The following is a 23,555-nucleotide window of genomic DNA, read 5'->3' as shown; positions in this document are numbered from 1 at the left end:
GACGTGATCGTCGGATTTGGCTCGTTGTCTTTCACTGTGAAACTCGAAACCTGGGTTGAACAAACGAACACAATTGTCATCTGTAGCCTAGACAGTTATATATACAATCGTTCTGTATTTATGGTCGGCCCAGAGGTCAGAGATCTGTTTACACGCCACTTTGTCCGGCAGGAGAGAGGGAAGAAGAATCAGACCACTGATCGGACTGGCGCGGTGTGGTTGCTAGAGTCTGGGCGTTGCTGGGCCTCGGTCTAAAGGGGGACAATCCGCCGTTGATCCACGTGCAATACAGAATTTACAGGGCCCTGTCAGCGTTACATCAGTGGTTCCAGCCCACTCCCTTGTTTTGGGGGTCGTCTCCCAATTCGCTGTCCCCGGACTCGAGTGGATAGTGGCACAGACCAGGCCTTGGCACTGGAACATGTTCCCCACACTACCCTCCATCAATCCGCAGCCGGCCGGATGCGGGGGGTCGTAAAATCCACAAACCACCTAATCCCAGCAACAATAGAGTGTCGCAGGTTTGACTCCCAACTACCGTCTTCCTCTCAAGCAGGTCTTTTCTATCCGCGAAGGTCCCTCTGGGTTGGGTATCATAGGAGGATCACATATGGCAAAAAACCTTATGCTTGCTGGGTATGGCCGATAAGATAAGAATGCCTGCTAGTGGCCTCCCGGGACGGCTTACACACCGCGGGGTCAAAGATTGTCGAGCACGCGATCGAGAAAGAATGCAAAGGCTATATGCCAAGGCATCTGAGAGCAATAAGGGATGAAATTTTGTATGCCGCATAGCATATCTATCGTACCGAGCCGTCCAGATCTAGCCTACCGTGCAGAAACGAAACGCACTTGATCTAATATTGGAGCAGCGCCCTTCGGGTCGACGTCTTTTGATCGTGAAAAGCGGCGGATAAATGTTCGGGGAGGGCTGTGACGTGCGTTCCAGGGGGGCCAACCAATCAAACGCCGTGACCCAGGGCGGTCAGAAGGCTTTTGGTGCCTTTCTGTCTCCACTGCGGGGTCGTGTTGGGCTGGCGAAAATTCTGATTGACTCATTGATTGGCAGAGGGGGCAAACAAGTCACAGTATTTCAGCGACATCGGGAAGCCATACTTGCTTCCAGCTCCTAAAATTTCCCAGCATCTCGACCCTTCCTCCCGACCACCCAAACTCGACCCAGCTTGCCATTGAGACGACACCATACCAAAATGTGCGGAGATAACGGAAGCAACGGCACCAACGGCGCCAACGGCGCCAATGGCGTCTCGAACGGTGGCTCAAACAACAGTAATGTTTGTTCCAACCCTGTTGCAGTGTCGCAGTCCCCGCCGTGAACCGACGATGCTGACTTTACCCCTCGTCCAGGCCAACTTCCGGTCGAACCCCTACCAACCCGTGGGCGACTTCCTGTCAAATGTTTCCAATTTCAAGATTATCGAGTCGACTCTTCGGGGTTCGTCTCCCGCTCCGATGTTTCTTTGAGCCTGTTGCTGACTCTCTGGGTAGAGGGTGAACAATTCGCAAATGCCTACTTCGATACCGAGACCAAGATCAAGATGTTGGTGCCCCTAGTTCCCGTGTAATGGAACCCGCGAAGCATTCGAGTGCACCTTGCTAATACGCTTCGTTCGCTTCGACTAGTGCCAAGGGTATGCGCAGTGCCCTGCATCCGATATTCCGTTCTGGTCGCTGACAGCACCCCCCTTTCCAGCCCTTGACGCTTTTGGAGTGGACTATATTGAATTGACTTCGCCCGCCGCGTCTGAGCAGTCGCGCAAGGACTGCGAGGCCATCTGCAAGCTTGGACTCAAGGTGCAACTTTTTCCTCTCGAACTTCTTGGATTTTGGGCTAACACTCAATCAAGGCCAAGATTCTGACTCGTGAGTCACCGGAACTCCATACCTGCGATTGACCCACGACTGACCCCCGCCAAGATGTCCGCTGTGATATGCGTGATGCCAGAATGGCCGTCGAGACCGGTGTCGATGGCTTGGACGTTGTTATCGGCACATCGAGCTTTCTCCGCGAGCACAGCCATGGCAAAGACATGGCGTACATTGAGAAGACGGCCATCGAAGTGATCGAGTACGTCAAGTCCCAGGGGCTCGAGGTTCGGTGTAAGTTCAGGAACATCCACAGCCATATCATCGGGGCCAATTGCTGACGTTTCACAGTCTCAAGCGAGGATTCGTTCCGATCAGACCTCGTCGACCTCCTGTCCCTCTACCGGGCAGTCGACAAGGTCGGCGTTCACCGCGTTGGCATCGCCGACACCGTTGGCTGCGCTAGCCCTCGCCAAGTCTATGACGTACGTACTCCGCCTTTCCCTTTGGATACCTGTCAAAAGCTATTGATGCCACACAAATTCGGTCTCAATTCCCAAACGAGTCGCATAGTACTGACTTTGCTATAGCTCGTTCGGACACTTAGGGGTGTAGTCTGTAGGTTTGTTCAGGTCGTGTGCACAGTTTCAATAGCTAATAATGACCAGCTTGCGATATCGAAACGCACTTCCACAACGATACCGGCTGCAGTATCGCTAACGCGTATGGCTCATCAATGCCCTCCCTACTGCTGACTGGGAAATGTGCTGACTTTGCTGCAGCTACTGCGCTCTGGAAGCTGGTGCAACACATATCGATACTAGCGTGCTTGGAAGTGAGTTGTTTGGAGCTTCTACCTCGGATCTAATGGTTACTGACTACTGGTATACAGTCGGTGAGCGTAACGGCATTACGCCTCTCGGCGGTCTGATGGCCCGCATGGTCGTCACAAGCCCTGACTATGTCAAGAGCAAATATAAGCTTCACATGATCAAGGAGGTAGGTTAAACGGCTGTGGAACTTGGGTGACTTGTTGCTGATTGGTTGTTAAGATCGAGGACATGGTTGCCGAGGCTGTTCAGGTTAACACGCCATTCAACAACCCTATTACGGGCTTCTGTGCCTTCACGCACAAGGCTGGTATTCACGCCAAGGCGATTCTCAACAACCCTAGCACATACGAGATTCTCAACCCCGCAGACTTTGGCCTCACACGCTACGTCCACTTCGCCTCGCGCTTGACCGGCTGGAATGCTGTCAAGACCCGCGTGGGACAACTCGGCCTGATCATGACGGATGACCAAGTCAAGGAAGTGTACGTCTTGACCCTTGTTCCCGCAAAACTCGAGCATGGCTAATGAACATGGTTAGAACTGCCAAGATCAAGACTCTGGCCGACGTGCGGCCCATTGCTATTGATGACGCCGACTCTATCATCCGTAGTTTCCACCTGACTCTTCATGAGCAGCCATCGACCAATGGCAAGGCTGAGACAGTGCTGGTAACGAATGATGAGACGGTAACAATCGCAAACGGCGCGTAATCGGATTTTTTCTTTTCTTAGGGTTTCTTGGTTTACGGGCGTGATCGCATTATTAACCAGGCCATATCATCAACCGGAGTTAATATATTATCGGGACAAAAAAGGGGACGTAGGTCGAGTTTGGCGTATTTCTCGGGTGAATGGTCTCCCTCAGTCGAGTTGCTGGGTCGATTATAGGCCGGTTCTGGAACCACAAAAAATGGTGCAGTGTTTTGAAGGATTTGAATCAGATAAAGAAAATTTCAGGTTATGGATCTCACACTTGAGCTTGGCATTTGAACGATCTCGCGGTTCCGGAGAATTTTTCTGGTGTTTACTCTACGGGTCAAAACGACTCTGTGCCATCTTAAACCTTAGCCTAGAGTTGAGATGGCTTTCTTGTCTCAAGCCGGCAATTGTAAGTTGCACAGCAGTCAGCTTGCCAGCGGCGGACACTTATTTTGCGGTGCATTGAAGCCTTCTTCCCAACCATCCTCACCGCCTTTGAAGATGCATATTGCTATGTAGCACAAAAAGTTACGGTAGTTGGCATTCCGCCCTCCTCGGTTGCGAGAAGACCATTGCGAACATACTCGAACTTTCCAGGTTTGCCGGCACATGTTTAGTCTCATCGCGGCACGACGTCATCGTGCATGAAGACTTTTGAGTGGGCTCAGTGGGGGGATGGAAGACGGATCCAACACCCAAGCGATAAGCTGCCAAGCAATTCTTATGTGCAAGACCCCTAGGGCATCGTGCAGTGCAGGACCTTTCAGTTTCTGGCAACGGTCAAAGAAATCACGGGCAATTCTGTGGATGCCCAACTTTTGGGCTGGGCAGCGGAAGATCGGCGCAGGGGTTGCATTGGCCGGGAAGGAATAGAATGCTGGGAAACAGCTCTGATGATGGGCATTACAAAGGGTCACACAAGGCGACTGGAAGTCAGCCCAAAAACTTTAGAGTTGGTTAGAGATCCCATGCCGTTCAAGGTCCCTTCTTGCTGCTGCCCGGCGAGCAGAATATGAGCCCAAACCCTCCACAAACGCAGCAGAGGGAGGACCACGGCCTTCAGCTACTCGCCGGCGGGAATTAGAAAGGCACGAGCACGGCGGATTGCCTTGATGGTTCAGTGCATGTATCCAAAAGGAGCGCGTTGCTGCCAACCAACCCCCAAAATGCCCCATAACGTTAGGGACGCTTTGTTATTGGTGGGCCGTGATGCCCGGGCCTTGAGCCTGGGCCTGGGCCTGGACCTTGAGCCACTGTGCTGTACTCCGTAAATACGAACCTTAACAGAGTGCACAGGGACGCGTCGCGGCTGGCTGAGTCTCGTCTCGACTCTAGGTGATGCACTAGCCGGCAAGCTGCTTGCAGGCTGTGTAAATGCAACCGGACGAGAGGAAAATACAAATCGAGATGCAGGCCGTTCCATCCAATCAGCTCGGCCACGCTTTCTCAACAGGCCTTTTTGCTCAATTTAAAAGGGCTGTCTGTTGAGGGGGGACGCTTGCTTCCGCTGCCTGCCGTACCTTGCCGTCGAGAACCCAACCGAGAGCAATGCCTAAGGACCTTCCTTCCTCACGGACACTGTAGCTGAATCGGGACGCAAGGCTGTGGTACAAAGGGTCCGTTTGGAAATTCAGGTTACCTACGGTTCTATTTGGTGATGGTCAGGCACACTCCCAAACGTGGAGCCTCGTCCGAAGTTTGGCGAGGCGGTAGTTTCGTTGCTTCACAAGCATTCCGCTACCGTTTCAAGTTCCTCGTTCCTCGAGCCCTCAGTCTCGAAAAACAGAGTTCCAGCCAGCAGCCACTCACAGCACGGTACTTTGAAGGGGCAGGAACCCCAAAAGAAGCACTCAAGCGGCGTGGCAGAAACGCTCCGCACCATCTGGGTGGAGCCTCGAGCTAGTTTTGCAGCAGCAGAAGAGCCCGCTCGGGCCACTTAGCTCCCTCTTGGACTCTTGGTGCCCTCCCGCCCCCCGCTATTCTGTCTCATCGACTGTCGTCATCGGGCCAACATTTGGTTTCGAGACGGTCGAAAACCTTGCAACGCTGCCCCTCCCCCCCAGTTTTAACCTTCGACCCGGCCGAACGACCACCAGACGAGAGCCAGCGACCGAGCAAACTTGGGGCCGTATATCTTATTTTCTGATCTGCTGCGCTGGATCAATTGCCCTCTCTTGCGTCTTGCAATCTCCGCACACGTCTGAGCCTGAGCCCGAGCTTGAGGCGGTGTCTTTGCCGTTGCAATGGCCTACCGATCGTCTGTCCCCGACCTGACTGCCCGCGGCGATCGCGGCGATCGTCCCGAGCGCTGGGACCGCGGCCGCTTCAACAACTACGACCAGGATCGCGGCAGCCGCTTCGACAGAGTTGAGAGAGTCGAGACTGAGGAAGACCGCGTCTACATGCGCGGCGCCAACCCGCCGCCTCGCGCACCCTCCTACCCCCCGCCCCGCGAAAGGTCGGTCGAACGCCGAGAACGCTCCGTCGAGCGAACCGAGCGACGGTTCCGCCCCGGCGACGAAGACGATATCGTGTTCCGCGAGCGCGAGCGCCGAGTAGTATACGATGACGAGCCCAGAATGCCGCCCACGCCTCGGAGACGGCCTTCTCCGCCCGAAAGCGAAGTCGAACGGAGGGTCTTTATCGACAGGGAGAGGGAGAGGGTGAGAGTGCGCAGCCCATCACCCGGTCCAAGGCGGCCCACTAGGTTGGTGAGACGGCAGTCGAGTCTCGACACCTTTGACCGGCACCCGCGGGGTTACAACGAGCGCGAGGAGTACGGGCCTCCGGCTAGGAGAGAGAACAGAGAGTACCGGCCAGAGCCCTATGTTCCAATCCCGCTGCCCCGTTCTCGAGCCCTGCCTCCCCCCCGGGTCTACGCAGAGCGTGACTCGTTTGAGGAGATCCAAATCTCGGATCCTAAAAGACACGGCGATGAAGACTTTTACGCGTACCGCCCTGAGCGTGTGCGCGAGAAAGAGGTCATTCACACTCGTCGGAGGACCCACAGTCGAGAGTCTGGGGCTTCGAGAGGCACGAGCCACCATCGTGGGCGCAGCATATCGAGTGCGACAAGCTCAAGTAGGTCGTCGAGCGTGAGCGGTGGAACCACCATTACGTCCAAGAGTGAATATCCCAAGAAGGGCAAGACCCGTATTCCATCCCGCCTGGTGTCCAAGAGGGCCCTTATCGACCTCGGCTACCCCTATTTGGAAGAGGTGAGCATTCAACCTGTCGAATTCTTTTGCCAGCGACACAGGATGCTAATAATCTTGGTCAGGGAAACGTCATTATAGTCCAGAAAGCCCTTGGCCAACAGAACATCGACGACTTGCTCAAGCTCAGTGCCGACTACAAGAAGAGTAGGTCACAGACATGCTGCCACTCCACTCCATGCTGTGCTAACCCGAATAGGTGAGCGCGAACTCGAAGTCTCCCGTTCCAGTCCTGGGGATATTATCGAGGAGAGGCGGACCGAGTACATCAAAGTTCCCGAGCGCCAGACCGAGTACATCGAAGTGCCAGAACGTCGGACTGAATACGTCGAGGTGCCCCGCGCAGAGTACGTCCAGATAGCTCCGCCGCCCTCGTTCGCACCGACTCCGCACTACTCACACTCCGGGCCCCTGATTATCGCTGCCAACCCACCGCCCGAGTCCCCAGTCGAAGTGGTCAAGACGACGGTTCTCCGCGAGGTGTCGCCGGCCCGGTCCTTCACAACCGCTTACGACACCACGACCACCACCACGACGTACGAGACACCCATCATCTACGATGCCCGGCCGCGCGAGGTGTCCAGCACCATCCCGGTCGGCCCCCTGGCCCTAGCCGAAGGCCGCCGCCGCCGCCGCTCGGCCGACGCGGAGAGCCTCCGCTCCGAAATCAACCACCTCAACCGGGAGCTGGCCCGGCGAGACCGGCACGAGAGGCACTCCAGCCGCGACTTTGTCAGGGCCGAGCGCCTCTCGACGGGCGAGCTGGTGCTGTACGAGGAAGAGATTGAGCGCATCGCTGAGCCCAGCCGCGGCGTCAGGCTCGAGAAGGACAAGAGAGGTAGGCTTGCTATTAGTGTACCGAAATATCGGTGAACCAAGAGAGAGAGAGAGGTGCGGTGCATTTCTAGAGAAATAAAAACTGGGACGACCACACGTTGGCAAAGAGAAAGAGATGGCTAACATGCCCTTTGTTCGCTCCGTCCTGCAGGTCCCCCGCCCAAGCTGATGAAGGCCATGCTGGCTACTCTGACCTGAGCGTCATGACTATTACTATTGGTGTGGTAATCTGTGTTCTTCTTTTCTCTTCCCTTTTATTTTTCCTCCACCTCGTGGCATTATTGGAAATGGCTGCCACCTTTTTATTTTATTTTTGGATATAAAACATTCCATTGCACTGGAGGCTTTCTTGAGCTCTATTGCTGTTGGGGAAGATCGAATTTGGACTTTTTTTCTGCTTGCGGATTTCCTGACGATTAATTTATGGATATTTCTTTCTCATCATTATTCCTCTCTTGTTGTTGTTCTTGCTACTTATTCTTATTTATCTTTTTTTTTTCGTTGCACGATAAACAGGAGAAACAACGCATAGCAAAATGGTTCATTTCGTATTATTAGGTATGCCGTGCGCGGCGTTGGATGTTCGTCCTTTTGCAAGCCTAGGGACCGTGATTTTGAGTCATGTAATTCGGGAGTGGTTGAAGTAGCTGATCGAGGAATGGAAGCGAGTAATTACTGGTTGAGGCCTCGGGATGCGCTAAGATACTTCTTTCGGAAGTCTTGTTCTCGACACTTCGAGCTCATTGTGCTTCGTCATGTCAACCCGTTCCCGCGGCTTGTCTAGACTCAACTCGGATTACCCACCTAGGTACTCTCCCTGCCTATATAAGTGAAAAGGATAAATACTGTCTATGTTATCCTCCCTATGCTGTAGTTTCTATGTCGGTCCGTGTTGTGTGTTCTTATAGTTGGGAGCTTGGGCTCTTCTATCTTACCGATGTGAATACTTCTTGCGGCTTTACCTTCGCTATGCATTGCAGGTTGCAGTCCTAATATTCGAACACGGCGGACAGAATGTCGAGTAGGAACTAAATAAATAAACCCCTTGTTCAACTTTCTACCCTGGCTTCACTGCCCCTGTGCTGGCTAGCGGAGCTTAGTTGTCCCGAATACAACTCACTGCCTACCTCCTCGGTCTTTTTCCTGACCGTGACAGTTGTAAATTACTCAACTTCAGCTTCGGTCACGGACACAACAGCTCATATCGGCGACTAGTTCCCGTACGAGTTGCGTCTTTTCTAGGCGGCTGCGAAGACGGACCTCGAAGGAACCGACTTGACACATTGCATTGGCCGTAGTGACACCTCGTCTAGGAAGAGCCAACGTGACGCTAACGTAACCAATTGCGAGAAGGGATAAAAGCAACACAAATATTAACAACTAACATCCCGAGAAAAGCGGCTGATTTGTGTTTTGTTAGCAGTAGAGTGACCCTGTCGTCAATAAACATTGCCCCTTCCCCCCCGCCATGCTCGCGGGGGGCTCCACCAGACCATGCCTACATAGGGCTGAGAACAGCAAGTCGTGCATTGCGTTTTGCCGGGCTCCAAAATACCGGAGACTGCGGGGGCGAGCTGCAAGCTAGAGGCGACAGACTAGAGCCCGAAAAAGATTACCGCGAGGGGTAAAGGAGTCCCGGGCTCTGGTCGTCTCCGGCGATTAGCCCGACGAGCCAGTCTTGGGAGATAGGGGTTTGCGTGTGCGGGGGCAACGAGGGCCGAGACTTGCTCGGCATCCCCACACGCCGCTTCGATTGGGTCATTGGACCGCGTCCGCCATCGGAAGCCGCCGCCGCATTCTCGGCGGGGTTCACAGCACACGTTGAGTTGCAAAGTGCGGGGCAGAGAAGCTTCCCATTGTCTCGTGTTCGTGGATGTACTGTACCTGGCCTTCGAGGCGAGGTCTTATCGCTGCACACGTGGTGGGGTAGCACACTCGCATCGCGGCCACGGCAAGGTGGAAGAAGAGAGGGATGGGAGCTTATCGCGTCTTGGAATGCCTTTGGCGAGACAGATCAAGTTGACAAATAAACGTGCGGGATTCGGCATTCCCTTATCGAGTCGTTCGGCGTCTTAATGAGACGAGAACTACATAGAGTTAGCTTGGCAGCACGAGGCAAAGAATATATATGTACCGGCCATTGGCGATGTATCGAGTGGAAAGACAACTTCGATTCCAATCATTCTTGCGCATCTAATCGTGAACTTCTTCAAAAGATCAAGATCGTCCCCGGATTGTACGACTGAAGCCACCATGGGGTCCGCCGTAGCACCCGAGCTTCCACACCCCTTCGACCCGCTCACGCCTGACGAGATCGCAACCGCAATTGCGACCGTCAAGAAGGCGCACGGCGGCAATGTCTTCTTCAACGTGGTCGCGCTTCAGGAACCGCGCAAGGCCGACATGACGGCATGGCTCGCCGCCCCTGAGACGGCGGCGCGGCCCAAGCGCGTGGCCGATGTCGTCGTGATTGCGCCCGGTAACAAGGTGTACGATGCCCTGGTGACCCTCGACGAGCCCAAGATCACCAAGTGGGAATTGCTAGAAGGGCAGCAGCCAATTGTCAGTTTCGCACACGCTTTCCCTGATCCAAGCCGAACATGTCTAACAACATCCTGCTCCCTTTCCAGATCACCATGGAAGAGCTCCAGCTGGTCGAGCACATCTGCCGCAAGGACCCGCGCGTCATCGAACAGTGCGTCCTCAGTGGGATCGCCGCCGAAGACATGGACAAGGTGTTCTGCGATCCGTGGACGATAGGATACGACGAGCGGTTTGGCAGCTCGGTGCGGCTGCAGCAGGCCTTTATATACTACCGCCCCCATATCGACAACTGTCAGTACCAATATCCCTTCGACTTCTGCCCTATCTACGACGCAGACAAGAAGGAGATCATCGCCATCGACATTCCTAAAGTGCGGCGGAAGCTCAGCACGGCGCCGTCTATCGACTACCACCCGGCGGCGGTTGAAGCGAGGGGTGGATACCGCGACAACCTGAAGCCTATCAATATTAGCCAGCCCGAGGGCGTGTCGTTCCAGGTGAAGGGGCGGGAGATTGAGTGGCAGAACTGGAAGTTGCACATTGGCTTCAACTACCGGGAGGGTATCGTGCTGAACAACATCACCTTCAACGACAAGGGCAATGTTCGGCCACTCTTCTATCGGCTCTCGCTAGCAGAGATGGTGGTGCCGTAGTAAGTAGAAGACTCGGGCTTTTTCGACTTGCCGTGGGGCTAACCAGAGACCAGCGGAAACCCGGAGCACCCGCATCAGCGGAAGCACGCCCTCGACCAAGGCGAATACGGTGCCGGGTACATGACCAACAGTCTGTCGCTCGGGTGTGACTGCAAGGGTTCGATCCACTACATCGATGCGAACTTCCCCACTCGGGCTGGCGGCTTGCGCACCATCAAGAACGCCATCTGCATCCACGAGGAAGACTCGGGCATTCTCTTCAAGCACACCGACTTCAGGGACGAGTCTGTGATCGTGACGCGGGGTAGAAGGCTCATCATCCAGCAAATCTTCACAGCAGCCAACTATGAGTACGTCGTTGCCTGGATCTTCCACCAGGACGGCACGATCCAGCCCGAGATCAAGCTCACCGGCATCTTGAACACGTATGCCATGGATCCCGACGAGGACACGCATGGCTGGGGAACCCAGGTGTATACAGGTTAGTAGCTGACCCCCCGGGATTGTCTGTTGCTGTGAAAACTGGGGTCGATGGCGATGCTGACCGACTGCTCTCCGCTCAGGGGTCAACGCCCACAACCACCAACATTTGTTCTCGCTCCGCATCAATCCCAACATTGACGGCCCGAACAACACCGTGTTCATGGCGGACGCGGTTCCCAGCGAAGCGCCTGTCGGTAGTCCCGAGAACTTCTACGGGAACGGCTTCTACGCAAAGCGCACAAAACTGGCAACCACCGGGGAGGCCATGACTGAGTATAACGGCGCGACTTCGCGGTCGTGGGACATGTGTAACACCAGCAAGCTTAATCCGTTCAGTAGAAAGCCCGTTAGCTACAAGCTTGTGAGCCGCGAGGTGCCAGGTCTGCTGCCCAAGGAGGGCTCACTGGTGTGGAAGAGGGCTGCGTTTGCAAGACACGCCGTCCACGTTACCAAATGTAAGTGTTCTTCTGGCCGCACTTCTCCAAATTCAGGAAGCAAAAAAAAAATAAAAAAAATAGGGAAAGAGACCGAGCAGTCGCGGCGGTCTAGCTCAAAGAGATAGCTAACCGACTCCGGTATGCAGATCGCGATGATCAGCTCTGGCCGGCAGGCCGGCACGTGCCACAGACGAGCGGCGAGCCATCTCGGGGCCTGCCCGAGTGGATCGGCGACGGCAGCGAGTCAGTCGAGGACACGGACATTGTCCTGTGGCACACGTTCGGGCTCACACACTTCCCTGCGCCCGAGGACTTCCCCGTAATGCCGGCTGAGCCTATGTCGTTGCTTTTGCGGCCGCGAAACTTCTTCTCCTCCAACCCCGTGCTCGACGTGCCGCCGTCCTACTCCAGCACGCCCAGCCAGCTCCTCGCCAACGGGAGCGGCGTGCTCGACGCGACCGACAAGATCAGCAAGCTCGCCTTCCCTGGTGGCAGCGAGGACAGCGTCTCCAACGGAACTAGCTGCTGTGCGACCAATGGCAATGTCAATGGCACCGCCAACGGGCACTGAGGGATATTCCATTCGTGTGGAGGTGGGGCTGAGAGCCGTGGCTTGGAGACTACGTGAACTCGATCCGGTTTTTTGTTTGAACACGGGTGGAATGGCGGACGGACAAAGCCATTCAGTGAGGCGCTCTGTGAAGTCGGCCAAAATGCGTCATGAGGCTTGGCTCTTTTCCGCGATTTCTCTAGGGTTATGGTTGTAGGCTGTAGTCTTTGACAGTTGTATTGCAAATTGACGAATAAGGTTACTGAAGCGAAGTGTGCTGTGTGCTGAGTGCTGAGTGCTGAGTGCTGAGTGCTGAGTGCTGAGTGCTGAGTGCTGAGTGCTGAGTGCTGAGTGCTGAGTGTTGAGTGCTGGGTGCTGAGTGCTGTGTGCTGTGTTGTGTGCGTGGGATCGCTTGATCCGTTAGCATTAGTTGATGCCTAGCGTGCCCTGCCAAATCACGCGCTGCGTTGATCGTCTCGGTGTTGAGGTTGCCTACATCTTTTGGTCATCCAAATTAGGTAGGCTGTTGTGCTCAAAAGAAGCAGGTAGTGGTAGTCTCGAGGGGGGTCGAGTTTGGGTTGGGCAGCCGGGAAGTGGGAGACGGCGGAGATTGGAGCGCCCGACTTCCCGCGCAATGGCAGCCAGCCGTTAAGCGTCGCGCCCACGAGGTGATATCGGCGGACCATCCAACAACCGACGAGAGAGCGAAGAGTCGACGGGAGAGTGAATGAAGATTGGCCGCCAGAGAGAGCCTGATGTTCGCAATCGCGCCGGGCAATGGACGGACATGTTACCCAAGGTAGCCAAAGATACAGCAAGGTCTAGTTGTTGAATGGCCCGGCATTCCTGACCGAACCGCCTGGTACCTTGCTGCAGGATTGTGTGATGCTAGAGATCATCAATCTCTGTGATCGTCTAGACGGATAAGGTTCAGTAGCAGCCTAGGTTGTAGTGGTTGGGTGGAAATCTGTCGTTGAAGCAATGGATGGGTGGAAAGAAAAGTGGGGGTTTACGGGGGCGTGGTTGCGTCGCGGCAGGAAAGCGCATTGGTTGACGGATCTAACCTGCTTGGAAGCTGCCAAACTGGACCAAAGATTTCCCCCCCACTGCCTTCCTTCCACATCTTTGCAGCTGCCGTCGATTGGCGTTTGGCATTACGTTTATCGCTAGGCAAAGTTAACAAGCTCCGCGTCCCTCACTGCACGGCCGATCACCGCGTTCCGATATCGTCAACCCAACCTCACTCAGCCTGGACGACCAAGTTGGAGCGCTGTCGACTTGCAGTTCGAGTTGTTTTCCTGCCAACGAGGAAATTCGAGCCTCGGACTCTCTATCTGCCCCTTTGCTCGTCTGCCGGTACATCTGCATTGACCTTCCGCATCGGGCCCAAAAACCGACAGGTCGCATACGCGTAACGGGAGTGCCAGCTCCAGGTCTGCTGCGGAGCCCTGGGAGTGGGTGGGGATGGGTGGAGCGAAGTCGATTCCCGCTCCCACATCAACTGCCGGGACTAGCCTGGCTGCGATCGCCACCTCTCGGGCTTGCCTTGGCTGCGCAGCCGTTCGCTCAGGACAGGGCGCGGAATGGATGAGGCTCGCCGCTGGATACTCGAGTCGGTCCAAGGTTCTCACTGGCGATTGCGTGCAGCGCGGGTAGCCGCTCCATCTGCTCCGAGTCTCACCTCCAACTCCACCTCACCCTCGCCCGTCCCTCGCACCGAACTGTGCCCGAGTCAATCTACTGGCACCATCCAGCCGACTGTCTCGACTACCCCACGACCCGGGGGCCGATTTAGCCAAAAGCCTCCGTCTTCACCATGACCCGGATTCGGCGTGTTGGCTTTGATATAAATAAACACATCATGAGGCTCTCAACCCTGTGGATATTGACATTGAAGACGCAGTGACGACTAATCGAGGTTCGTGGCGTTGCGGCCAAGGCCTCCCCCGCGCTTGGCGCCTACTGGCCGTACATCCACAAAGCTTGACCTGACTTCAGTCATCTCTCAACCGTCCAAGCTAAAGACGCCGCCACTCCTGATTTGGCGGCTGGTCGCTGCCGTTGGCCCCCCTCCCCACCTTTCGCCCACCCTCCGCAAGCCTCCCGCGAGCCTCGGCGACTTCCGCCCTGCTGACTAGTTCGCCCCGACCTCCGATTAGTAGTGGAGGGAGCGCGGCCTTGGACACGAACGGGCATTCCGCCGTTGGGCTCGCTTCTATGCCATCTTTCTTGGCAGGTCCAACGAGCCACAAGGCGTCTTCTATCAGGGACAGAGGTCTTGGCAGCGGCTGTCACGGCTTGCAGGCGACCTGGTGCTAGTGCTTCCCTTCGTTACAATGTGACCTTCCAGAAACGCCAAGCCCCCCATCCAACCCCACAGCCGAGACGGCCGCAGCCGTCGTTCACTTCACACAACATCTTAGCTACGAGCTTGACCAAAGAACACGGAGACTCTCTACTTTGGGTCAAGATCTCCCCTTCTGGAACTTACGCAAAGGCTTCTGTCCGGCTCTCTAGCCCTTGCTCGGTTATCTTTTCTCTGGCTAGGCCAAGTGTTGCCCCTTATCTCACAACACCCCCAATCTCGTCCGAGGGGCGCATGGTCGTGGCGCCCGCCCTCGAGGCAGCATGGAAGCCACAGCACGGGATGGCGTGAGAAAAGGGAAGGTGGCCGAAGGGTGCCGTGGCCACTAGACCAAGACGTGAGTCCCCTATCGTCGTCGCCTGAGCTGTCCTCCTCCTGTTTCCGGGCTAGCACCCGTCCCACAGCATCTGCAATGCTTGAGGTGCAATGCTTGAGGGTTGCCTGCTCTCTCAAGTGAGTCTCAGGAAAGGCAATGGCAAGACGAGTAACTAGGACAGTGAGCTTTTGTATAAAGGCTTGGGTCCCGTCCCCGGTCCAAGCGATGACTCGGAGCAAAATCGTCGTCAGAGCAGAGATTCTCAAGCCAGTCTTCCCTTCCAGCATCATTGCCAAGCATTGCCCCCTCGCCTTTCAAGATGAAGTTCACGACTGCTTTCTGTGCCATTGTCCTTGGCGCCAGCACCGCCTCGGCTCTCCCGGCGCCGGTCGACTTGGGCGATGGAGTCACCCTGGTCGCTCGCGAGCCCAGCATGCAAGCCCGCCGCGCGACACGGAAGTCCAACCCCAGGATTGCCGCCGAAGCCTCGATCGACGGCATCACCAACAACTCCAACGTCGAGTACAGCTCCAACTGGGCCGGCGCCGTGCTCATCGGATCCGGCTACAAGTCGGTCACTGCGACCATCATTGTGCCCACCCCGCAGAAGCCATCGGGCGGAAGCTCCACCACCCAGTACGCCGCATCGGCGTGGGTGGGCATTGACGGAGACACGTGCCAGACGGCCATCTTGCAGACGGGCGTCGACTTTTACGTGCGCGGCACCACGGTCAGCTTCGACGCCTGGTACGAGTGGTATCCCGACTATGCCTACACCTTCTCGGGCTTCGCCGTCAGCGCCGGCGACAGCATCACCATGACGGCCACGGCGTCGTCAACCAGTGCCGGCTCTGTGACCCTCACGAACAACACCAAGCACAAGACGGTCACGCACTCGTTCAGCGGCGAGACCGACCAGCTCTGCGAGACCAATGCCGAGTGTAAGTACTATTTATAGAAACTCCGAGTTATATGCGCCTGGAGGCTTAATCTACATTTTATCAGGGATCGTGGAAGATTTCTCCAGCGGCAGCTCTCTGGTGCCTTTTGCCAACTTTGGCACCGTCACCTTCACGGGCTCGTCAGTCACCACCACGTCGGGCAGCACCATCGGCGTCACGGGCTCCACCATTTTCGACATCAAGCAGAACAACGTAGTCCTGACCAACTGCTCCACGTCGGGCTCGTCGACGGTCACGTGCACCTATGTCTAAGTAGGAATGGCTAGTCATTGTTTCTACGTAATTTCCTCATGCAGTAGCGGCTGTTGTATAAGGGGGAGGGGGCTGGCAGTTGTGGAAGAGAAGAGATGCTGATCTTGGCAAAAAGGGGGACTCTGGCTTACGTAACGCTGCAAGAACACGAAATTAGGGGGCCTGTGTCACTAAAACCTTGGATAATATGGCCGTCGAAAATGGGAATGGAAATATTTCCAGCCGCCACAATATTTGCCGCCTGAGAACTAAGGCCTAAACATTACCCATGTGCCCGGGTCGCCAACGGTTGCCAATACAAAGTTGGGGCAGTCAGTGAGCCGTACTTACAGGACTAATAGACAGATAGCGTTATTTGGTTTGAGTCTAACTTTCCAAGAGAGGACTGCGTAATGGTTGCCTTGGCCGCCACGCCAGCAGAAAAAAGGAGCCTGTTACTTGACAACCTAGACAGCAGCAGCTATACCTATGGTCGCCAGACTCGCCACCACCGCCACCACCACAGATTGCTAATTAATTAGTCGAGGAAACCGGCATTATGTATACCGACCACCGACCTGCCCCCATTTCAGGTAATTTTTCAATTGACTCAGACTGTGGTACCTAGCTTGCAAACTACCTAGTTGGTCCCCCCGAGCTAACTGCCGAGTTTCCAGTGCAGGCAGAGGATCTAGATCGCTAGTAGCGCGAGGAAGACAGGCAAGCAAGTCCCTTGCCAAATCCCGAGGTTCAATCAAAAGCATTTATTGCAATCACAAACTTGAAGACAAAGAAACACACTCGGTTGCTAAAAGCTATCTAGCTCATAAAAAGGAAAACAAAAGAAAACAAAGGAAATTGTTGTGCCGAACGGGCAGAATGATTAGGTAATCGAGCAAGTCCAGATCAATCCAATCGCGAATTCGTTGCCAATCGCGAATTCGTTGCCAGTCGCGAATTCGTTGCCAACAGCGAGACGGAAAGAAAAAAGGGGCAAAGAAAAAACAAAAGAAACACTCCATGCCTAACGGGCTGTAATTGCGACTTGTCGCCTCCGCCAAACGCAGCAGACTTCCTCTCACCTCTCACCTCGCACCTATACCTATGCCATTTCGATACCCAGCAGCACAGCACCTCCCTCAACCTCTCACCGCCACCGGAGACGAGGCCCTCTCGTCAGACAACGCCTTTTGCAGCTTAGCCTGCGACGCCGGCCGGCCTTTGCTCCAAGCAGCCGCAGCCGCCGCTTTACCTGCTTTCTCGTCAATACTCGGCACGGGCATCCCCTTGTCGACAATAACGACATCCCACAGCTGCGTCTGCATGCGCGGCCCGGTTCCTGTCCCGAGGGCGCCGGGCCACACGGCGCCCAGCTTGGTTGTCCCGGCCTTTAGCGGTGTGAACTGGACGCTACCGGCCAGGTCCTTCTTGCTCAGGAACGACGCGTCGTACTGGAACCTCACGTCGACCCAATAAACCACCCCCTGCCGCTGCACCGGCACCGGCGTGTCGACGGAGAACGGCAGGCCCACCACCTCGTACAGCAGATCGCCCGGCCCGCTCGTGCCAGTGCCCGGCGGCGCGGCCGCGGCGGGCGTCGCCTTATCGGCAATCTCGATATCCCACCGCTGCGGCTGCACGCCCGTCCCGAGCGGCCACACGGTAGCCAGGTTGGCGGTCCCGGCCTTCAGCGGCGTGAACTGGACGCTCCCGCCGAGGTCCTTCTTGCTCAGGAACGATGGGTCGTACTGGAACCTCAGGTCGACCCAGACCGGCGGCCCCGTCGGCCCCTGCACCGGCACCGACGAAGCCACCGTGAACGGGACGCCCACGACCTGGTGATGGTCCGCCACCGCTGCAGCCGCCGCCGCCGCAGCAGCAGCAGCAGCCGCAGCCGCCTCGCTAACGACGCTCGGTGCCACCGCGGCGGGGGGCGTCGCCGTCGCCTTGTCGGCAATCGCGACATCCCACAGCCGCGTCATGGTGCCTACCCAGGGGGGCCCCGGCCACGTAGCAGCCAGCTTGGTCGCGCCGGCCTTCAACGGCGTGAACTGGGCGACGGCGGGCAGATCCTTCTTGCTCAGGAACGACGCGTCGTACTGGAACGCCAGGTCGACCCAGACCAAGGTCCCCTTGGGCCCCAGCACCGGCACCTGCGTGTCGATGGAGAACGGCCGGCCCACCACCTCTGTCAGAGAATCCGCCTCTGCCCCGCCCACGCCGGTGCTCGGCGGCGCGGCGGGCGGCGTCGCCGCCTTGTCGGCGGCAATGATAATAAACACGTCGGACAGCAGCGTCATCACCGGCTTCCCGGCCGCCACGCGCCACACGACGCCCAGCTTAGTCGCGCCAGCCTTGAGCGGCGTGAACTGCGCGCCGCCGCCGGCCATGTCGCGCTTGCGCAGGAACGCCCCGTCGTACTGGAACGACACGAAACCCTCCCCCTTGCCCCCGACAATCACCCCCGTAGCCGGATCCGCCGCCACGGGCACCGGCGACGCCACCGTGAACGGCACCCCCACCACCTCGTGCAGGTCCCCCAGGCCGCCAATCACGCGCGGCTTCTTGTCGGCCGCGGGCGGCTTGGCGGGCGGCAGCACTGTCCCCTCCTCCTCCAGCGGCGGCGGGCTCGGCTTCGCCGGCGGCGGGTTCGGCTTCGCCGGCGGCGTGGCTTCCACGGGCGGCACCGGCACCGGCGGCGCCTCCTCGACGGCCGACAGCTTGAACGGGCTGCAGTACCCGCCAAACTCGATATACGCCTCGCTCAGATTGCTCATGTCGAGGTCCTTGTTCTCGCTCTCGCGGACCTCAAACGTCCAGGTACTCCAGGGCCCGATGGCCGCGATGGCCGTCTCCGCGGGATTCCCTTGGCCAACGTAGTAGTTGGCGAGAAACTGCGTCTCAAGCACCTTGTCGGCCGTGCAGTCGGCGAGCGAGTTGACGGCCGCAGAATCGAACTGGAACGGGATCGTCACGGCGTCGTGTCTGAAATTAAAGGTGGCGCGCCGGTCGTTCTCCATCGTCTCGCTGCCGAGCTGCGTCAGAACCACGCTGACGGGCTTGGCGCCGGTCTGGTCGGCAGACACGGACGCGCCGACGAGCCACAGGCGTGCCAGGTCCAGCCGGATGTTGGCGCGGCCGGCGAACAGCGGCAGGTCGGCCGAGCCGTCGGACGCGCCGACGTCGAGCGCGATGGTCACGCTGTAGTAGACGGCGCCGTCGGGCGAGGTGAGCGGTTCCGTGAGCGTCGCCAGCTGCCCGTAGTCGAGCTTGTACAGCGGGCCCTGGCGCCCCGCCACGGGGAAGTGGCCCGGCGCGGAGCCGGCGAACGACGTGATGGCGGATTCGGCGGCCTGGTCGAGGGATGTCTTGGAGATGGACAGGCTCTGCGAGCCCTGCAGCGGGCCCGGGGCGGCGAACTCGGCCGGGGACGTCAGCCCCCAGTAGGCGATGGCGCGGTTCGCGTAGTTCATCAGCCGCATCGTCTCGAGCTGGTAGCTGTCCTGCGTGCGGCGCAGCCACAGGAGCACCGCCGGCAGGTTCGGGTTCATGGCCTTGGCCGCCTGGTCGCCGTACGCCTGCTGCTGCTTGCCGTAGTAGGCCTCGTCCGTCTCGGCCTGGTGCAGCAGCTCGACGGCGCTGTTGTACGAGATGACGGCGTTGTTGCGCGTGGTCGCCACGCTCTGCAGGTCGGCGAGGGACTTGGTGAGGGCGTCGCCGTCGCCCGCCGGGATCACGCTCTTGAACTCGTTGTACAGCGACGTGATCTGGTCTTCGGCTGCTATCATCTTGAGCCCGCCCGGGTCGTCGGCCTCGATGGTCTGGTCTTGACGTGTCGAGAAGCCCGTCGAGAGGTCTGAGAGCGACGAGCCGGCCGTCTTGAGCTCGCTGATGACGTAGTCCTTGTTGACGGAGGCGCCGGAGCTGTCCTTGACGGTGGTGTCGGCGTTGTAGGCGATGCTGGCGCCCTCGACGAGCGCCAGCGGCACCGACGGGCCCATAGCCACCATACTCAGCGAGCTAATGATGTTCATGGGGTCGAGGTTGATGCTGGCCTGGATGTCGGCCTCGACCACGGCCAGGTTGTCCTCGCACTCCTTGACCTTGTCCTTGAGCAGCGGCGTGTAGCGCGCGATGGTGTCGGCGCTGGTGGTCAGCGGCCCGTTGTCGTCGGTCAGCAGCTGGATGCGGTACTGGGCGCGCTGCACCCCGGCCGCCGCCGCGCTCTGGCCCGACGCGATGTCCGTCATGGACGCGCGCACCGCCAGCGCGTTGGCATAGGCCGCCTCGACCGTCTTGAGCGTGCTCAGGCACGTCTCGATCTCGGCCGTGTAGTAGCTGTAGTTGAGCCGCGGCACCCACAGCGCGTCGTGCCCGAACATGTCGTTGCCGCTCATGATCTGGTTGTTGAAGCTCTTGGCCTGGTCGTACACGGACTGCAGCTGGTCGAGCGCCGACACCGTCACCTTCAGCCCGTACTCGAGCGTGTCGTACGCCTGCTCCAGGTTCGACTCGGGCGGCGGGCTCGTGGCATCTTGGGCCGCGGCAATGGTCGGCCAGAACGAGAGGCGCTTGAGGAGCCTCTTGTACAGCGTCGAGGCGTCCTGCTTGGACGTGGGCGAGTTCTGGAAGAAGAGCGCGTTGGCCTTGTTGAGCAGCATCTGGCACTGGTCGGGAAAGGCAAAGGGCATGACCACGTCCAGGTCCGACGCGCGCCCGTCAAACACGAGCTCCCTGGCCGCAAGCGTGCCCTGGCCCCCTTCCTGGCCCCGAGCGCCGCCGTGCGGCTTGGGGCCGAAGCCGGGGCCGCCGACGCCTCCGGGCCCGGGGAGGATCATGCATGCCTCCGAGGCGGTCTCCGAGAGGGACTGAAAGAGGGGTTGGATAGAGGCTCCGGCCTGGATGATTGCCGTCCCCAGGGCCGAGTTTGGGTTCCCTGTCCAGGTGACGGTTGCCGCCGTAATGAGCCCCAGCAGTCCCGGCTCGTCAACAGGCTTCTTGGCCTTGAGATTGGCCAGGTACTGCGTGGCAGCCGTGTTCACCGCGACGGTGGCGTTGGCCAGGCCGTTGTCTTTCAGGTCGGGCCCTTCCTGGGCCGTGAGCAGAGTCGTCAGCCCTTGGGAGAACGCTGTCAGGGCTGTCGACAGGGCTGTCGACAGGGGCTTGGTGGTCCTGGACTTGGCCAAGCTGTTGACGGCGGCCCGGCAGTTCTGTGCTGCCGTGATGTATCCCGTGTATTGTGCAAAGGTAGCCCGCAGGGCCGCGAACTGGGCGGAGCCGAGCAAAGAGCTGGTCAGGGTCGTCACTGTCAGGGCCTGGCCAACAAGCGCCGTCCACGGCAGCGGGGACAGCTGGTAGAGCCGGAGGAGGGCGGTCCCGGCGGCGCTGCCCCAGAGGAACGAGACGGTGCCTAGAGAGGAGGTGGAACGGAACGCGTCAGCATGTTATTGTAAACAACCGCAGAAAAGGGGTTGCCGAGTGCTGACCTGCGTTACCGCCGACGCCTCCAGTCCCGCCCCTCCCAGCCACATCACTGGTGGCCCCGCCCTCGCCTCCGGAACCGCCGTTGGCGAGGAGACGAAGACCAGTGGCAAGGGACGGGGTGAGATACTCAACATAGAGCCAGATGGAGCCGCCGTCGCCGCCCGGGTTACCCGGCAAGCCGTTCCCCGAGGGCTGTGCGACGTCAATGTGCTCGCCGTCGGATCCGGACACGTCGATGGTGATGCTGCTGCCGCCCAGGATGAGATTCGAGCAGGCAATGCCAATGTTCTTGCTGGGCCACTGGATGCTGTCCATGATGGTGACTGTCTCGGCGTAGATCAGCAGCGTCTGGTTGCTGATGTCGATGCTCGGGCCGAAGTCGTTGGGCAGAACCACGCCGCGGTCCGACACGTCCATGAGGACATATGTCGACTCGGACCCGCCCAGGGCATTGTCGTAATGCTGGGTATCGGCCTGGCTGAAGGTCGACATGTTGTGTAGGTCGGTAGGGTAGGTAGGAAGGCAGTTTGTAGGTCGGTAGGGTAGGTAGGAAGGCAGTTTGTAGGTAGGAAGGCAGGTTGTAGGTAGGAAGGCAGGTTGTAGGTAGGAAGGCAGTTTGTAGGTAGGTACGAGTGTACAGGTGGGAATGAAGACTGAAAGAGAGTCTAGAGCAGGATTCGGGGATTGTGAAAGCAACGGGGAAGTACTGAACAGCTCAGGGCGGATAGAGGGGTGTCGATGACCCTCGGGCGTGTTCTTGATGGATAGCCGCCAGGGAGATAAGAATGGAGGATCTGAGAGAGCTGTAGGAGGGTGCGGGATGAGCTGTTGGTAACTTGGTGTGGTAGATAAGTTCTGGTAGAGCAGAGAGAAACTCGACTGGTTTTTCAAAAAAAAAAAAAAAAAAAAAAAAAAAGTCAGAGAGGATTGCTTACCGGGGAAGTAGACTGCTGATTGCTTGACTGAGATTCCGTGACTGAGATTGCTTGATTGAGATTGCGTGACTGAGATTGCGTGACTGAGATTGCGTGACTGAGATTGCGTACTGAGTGTCGGCTTGTCTCTGGTGCTTGGTGTTTAACATGCTCGTGCCCAATGCAAGAGTGTATCTTATCTTTATAGGCGCCGGGTGTCTGACCACTCTCTCAGCGAAGCCAATTCCCGATCCTCGTCTTGGTTCGCCACGGCGCCCTAGAGCCTCGGCTATCAAGCGGACAGCTGAGACGGGCTCGTATTAGGGGCCATATTAGCAGACACACGCCGTCCCGCTTACCATGTCCTTGTTGAGCATAGCGCCATGACGGCAGAGACGGAGCCGCCGCATCCGGCTTCCCCGTTCAGGCCCTGCAGAAGGTTGAGGCGAGCTGAAGCGTTGATCCCTTCCCAAAGCAGGCTGGGATGCGATATTTACACGCAGCTGAGTGTGTGGAAGCACTGGCCGCGGTCTGGGGAGATAAGGCGGAGGGGAGAAGCAGGCTGGCGGCGCGAAATCTAGAACTCGAGACGCCTCCGCCAAGGGGCTAGGAAGAAGCAACAAGACAGACCAAGTGGTGGACTTCTGGGTCGTGATTGGATCACACCAACACCCCCACATCTAACTATTGCTTTTCTGAAGACAGGAGGGGGGTTGAAGCCCTCCGAGACTCATCGATAGCGTATATATGCCCAATTCGGTGCCGAACAATTACAAATCAAACGCGAGAGGTGTGCCACTGCTGTCGAAAACGAAACATGGAGATCTAGACTGCCCGTGTGTGTATCTTTCACTCTTTGCCTATCATCGACTCTTTATCTTTAGAGAGGAAAAAGAAAAGAAAAGGCTAAAGGCTAAAGGCAAAGAAGTGATTTTATTTACCTCCTGAATAAGGAGCTCAGGGGTCACGCTCGGCGGCATATACGAACAACAAATACGATTTTCGCTGTTGTATTTTTCATTACTGGATTAGGCAACTATTTGCAATGTCGAGCCCCTTGCCTAGTCGGTCGTTGTCAGCTCGCTCCACCTCGCCCTAGCCGAATAAGCGGAGCGTGGAGGTGGCTGGCGGAAGAGTCTCAACTAGGAATATTTCCAGACCAGTAAACTTGGCCGTAGCCTAACGGTGGCGGTGCCCCTGCCGTCA

General features: G+C 57.5%; 6 protein-coding genes across 6 annotated transcripts; 5 read left to right on the top strand and 1 right to left on the bottom strand.

Annotated features, from left to right (window-relative positions):
• Window positions 1-1,090: 1,090 nt before the first annotated feature.
• Window positions 1,091-3,470, top strand: B0T26DRAFT_428382 (HMGL-like-domain-containing protein). The gene is made up of 13 exons (XM_060434941.1): window positions 1,091-1,456; window positions 1,510-1,561; window positions 1,645-1,652; window positions 1,715-1,815; window positions 1,869-1,884; window positions 1,939-2,121; window positions 2,179-2,312; window positions 2,418-2,445; window positions 2,496-2,550; window positions 2,610-2,662; window positions 2,720-2,826; window positions 2,880-3,142; window positions 3,199-3,470. The coding sequence occupies exons 1-13, from the start codon at window positions 1,261-1,263 to the stop codon at window positions 3,368-3,370; spliced, it is 1,368 nt and encodes a 455-aa protein (XP_060293207.1). The 5' UTR covers window positions 1,091-1,260; the 3' UTR covers window positions 3,371-3,470.
• Window positions 3,471-5,601: 2,131 nt separating this feature from the next.
• On the top strand, window positions 5,602-7,446 carry B0T26DRAFT_743206 (uncharacterized protein; the record flags this gene model as incomplete). Its single annotated transcript, XM_060444223.1, has 3 exons — window positions 5,602-6,576; window positions 6,639-6,720; window positions 6,773-7,446. The coding sequence occupies 3 exons, from the start codon at window positions 5,602-5,604 to the stop codon at window positions 7,444-7,446; spliced, it is 1,731 nt and encodes a 576-aa protein (XP_060293206.1).
• Window positions 7,447-9,663: 2,217 nt separating this feature from the next.
• B0T26DRAFT_679255 (copper amine oxidase) lies at window positions 9,664-12,098 on the top strand (the record flags this gene model as incomplete). The annotated part of the gene is made up of 5 exons (XM_060440329.1): window positions 9,664-9,972; window positions 10,041-10,606; window positions 10,661-11,088; window positions 11,171-11,545; window positions 11,674-12,098. The coding sequence occupies 5 exons, from the start codon at window positions 9,664-9,666 to the stop codon at window positions 12,096-12,098; spliced, it is 2,103 nt and encodes a 700-aa protein (XP_060293205.1).
• A 1,998-nt stretch (window positions 12,099-14,096) lies between these two features.
• B0T26DRAFT_428324 (uncharacterized protein) lies at window positions 14,097-14,988 on the top strand. Its single transcript, XM_060434940.1, has 2 exons — window positions 14,097-14,332; window positions 14,575-14,988. Exons 1-2 carry the CDS (start codon window positions 14,295-14,297, stop codon window positions 14,897-14,899), a joined length of 363 nt encoding a protein of 120 aa, XP_060293204.1. The 5' UTR covers window positions 14,097-14,294; the 3' UTR covers window positions 14,900-14,988.
• Window positions 14,989-15,077: 89 nt separating this feature from the next.
• B0T26DRAFT_743204 (acid proteinase) lies at window positions 15,078-15,972 on the top strand (the record flags this gene model as incomplete). Its single annotated transcript, XM_060444222.1, has 2 exons — window positions 15,078-15,699; window positions 15,764-15,972. 2 exons carry the CDS (start codon window positions 15,078-15,080, stop codon window positions 15,970-15,972), a joined length of 831 nt encoding a protein of 276 aa, XP_060293203.1.
• A 2,702-nt stretch (window positions 15,973-18,674) lies between these two features.
• B0T26DRAFT_653111 (uncharacterized protein) lies at window positions 18,675-21,852 on the bottom strand (the record flags this gene model as incomplete). The annotated part of the gene is made up of 2 exons (XM_060438424.1): window positions 18,675-21,361; window positions 21,438-21,852. Coding segments are annotated over 2 exons (3,102 nt in total), but the record flags the coding sequence as incomplete, so codon positions are not given.
• Between the last annotated feature and the right edge of the window lie 1,703 nt (window positions 21,853-23,555).

This window comes from Lasiosphaeria miniovina, assembly GCF_030549165.1.
Source record: "Lasiosphaeria miniovina strain SMH2392-1A chromosome Unknown B0T26scaffold_6, whole genome shotgun sequence".
In the NCBI taxonomy this organism is placed as follows: domain Eukaryota; kingdom Fungi; phylum Ascomycota; class Sordariomycetes; order Sordariales; family Lasiosphaeriaceae; genus Lasiosphaeria; species Lasiosphaeria miniovina.
The sequence above is the reverse complement of the archived record's forward strand: the minus strand, read 5'-3'. Positions and strand labels throughout refer to the sequence as shown.

What these genes read in the sequence shown, in the direction of transcription:
- B0T26DRAFT_428382 (XM_060434941.1), top strand. Translation starts at nt 1,261, where the DNA reads ATGGCGTCTCGAACGGTGGCTCAAACAACAGTAATGTTTGTTCCAACC. An exon ending in GCCCTCGCCAAGTCTATGAC is followed by an intron (nt 2,313 to 2,417) that starts GTACGTACTCCG and finishes ACTTTGCTATAG; the next exon opens with CTCGTTCGGACACTTAGGGG. An exon ending in AGCTTCACATGATCAAGGAG is followed by an intron (nt 2,827 to 2,879) that starts GTAGGTTAAACG and finishes TTGGTTGTTAAG; the next exon opens with ATCGAGGACATGGTTGCCGA.
- B0T26DRAFT_428324 (XM_060434940.1), top strand. Translation starts at nt 14,295, where the DNA reads ATGCCATCTTTCTTGGCAGGTCCAACGAGCCACAAGGC. An exon ending in GGTCCAACGAGCCACAAGGC is followed by an intron (nt 14,333 to 14,574) that starts GTCTTCTATCAG and finishes ACTTACGCAAAG; the next exon opens with GCTTCTGTCCGGCTCTCTAG.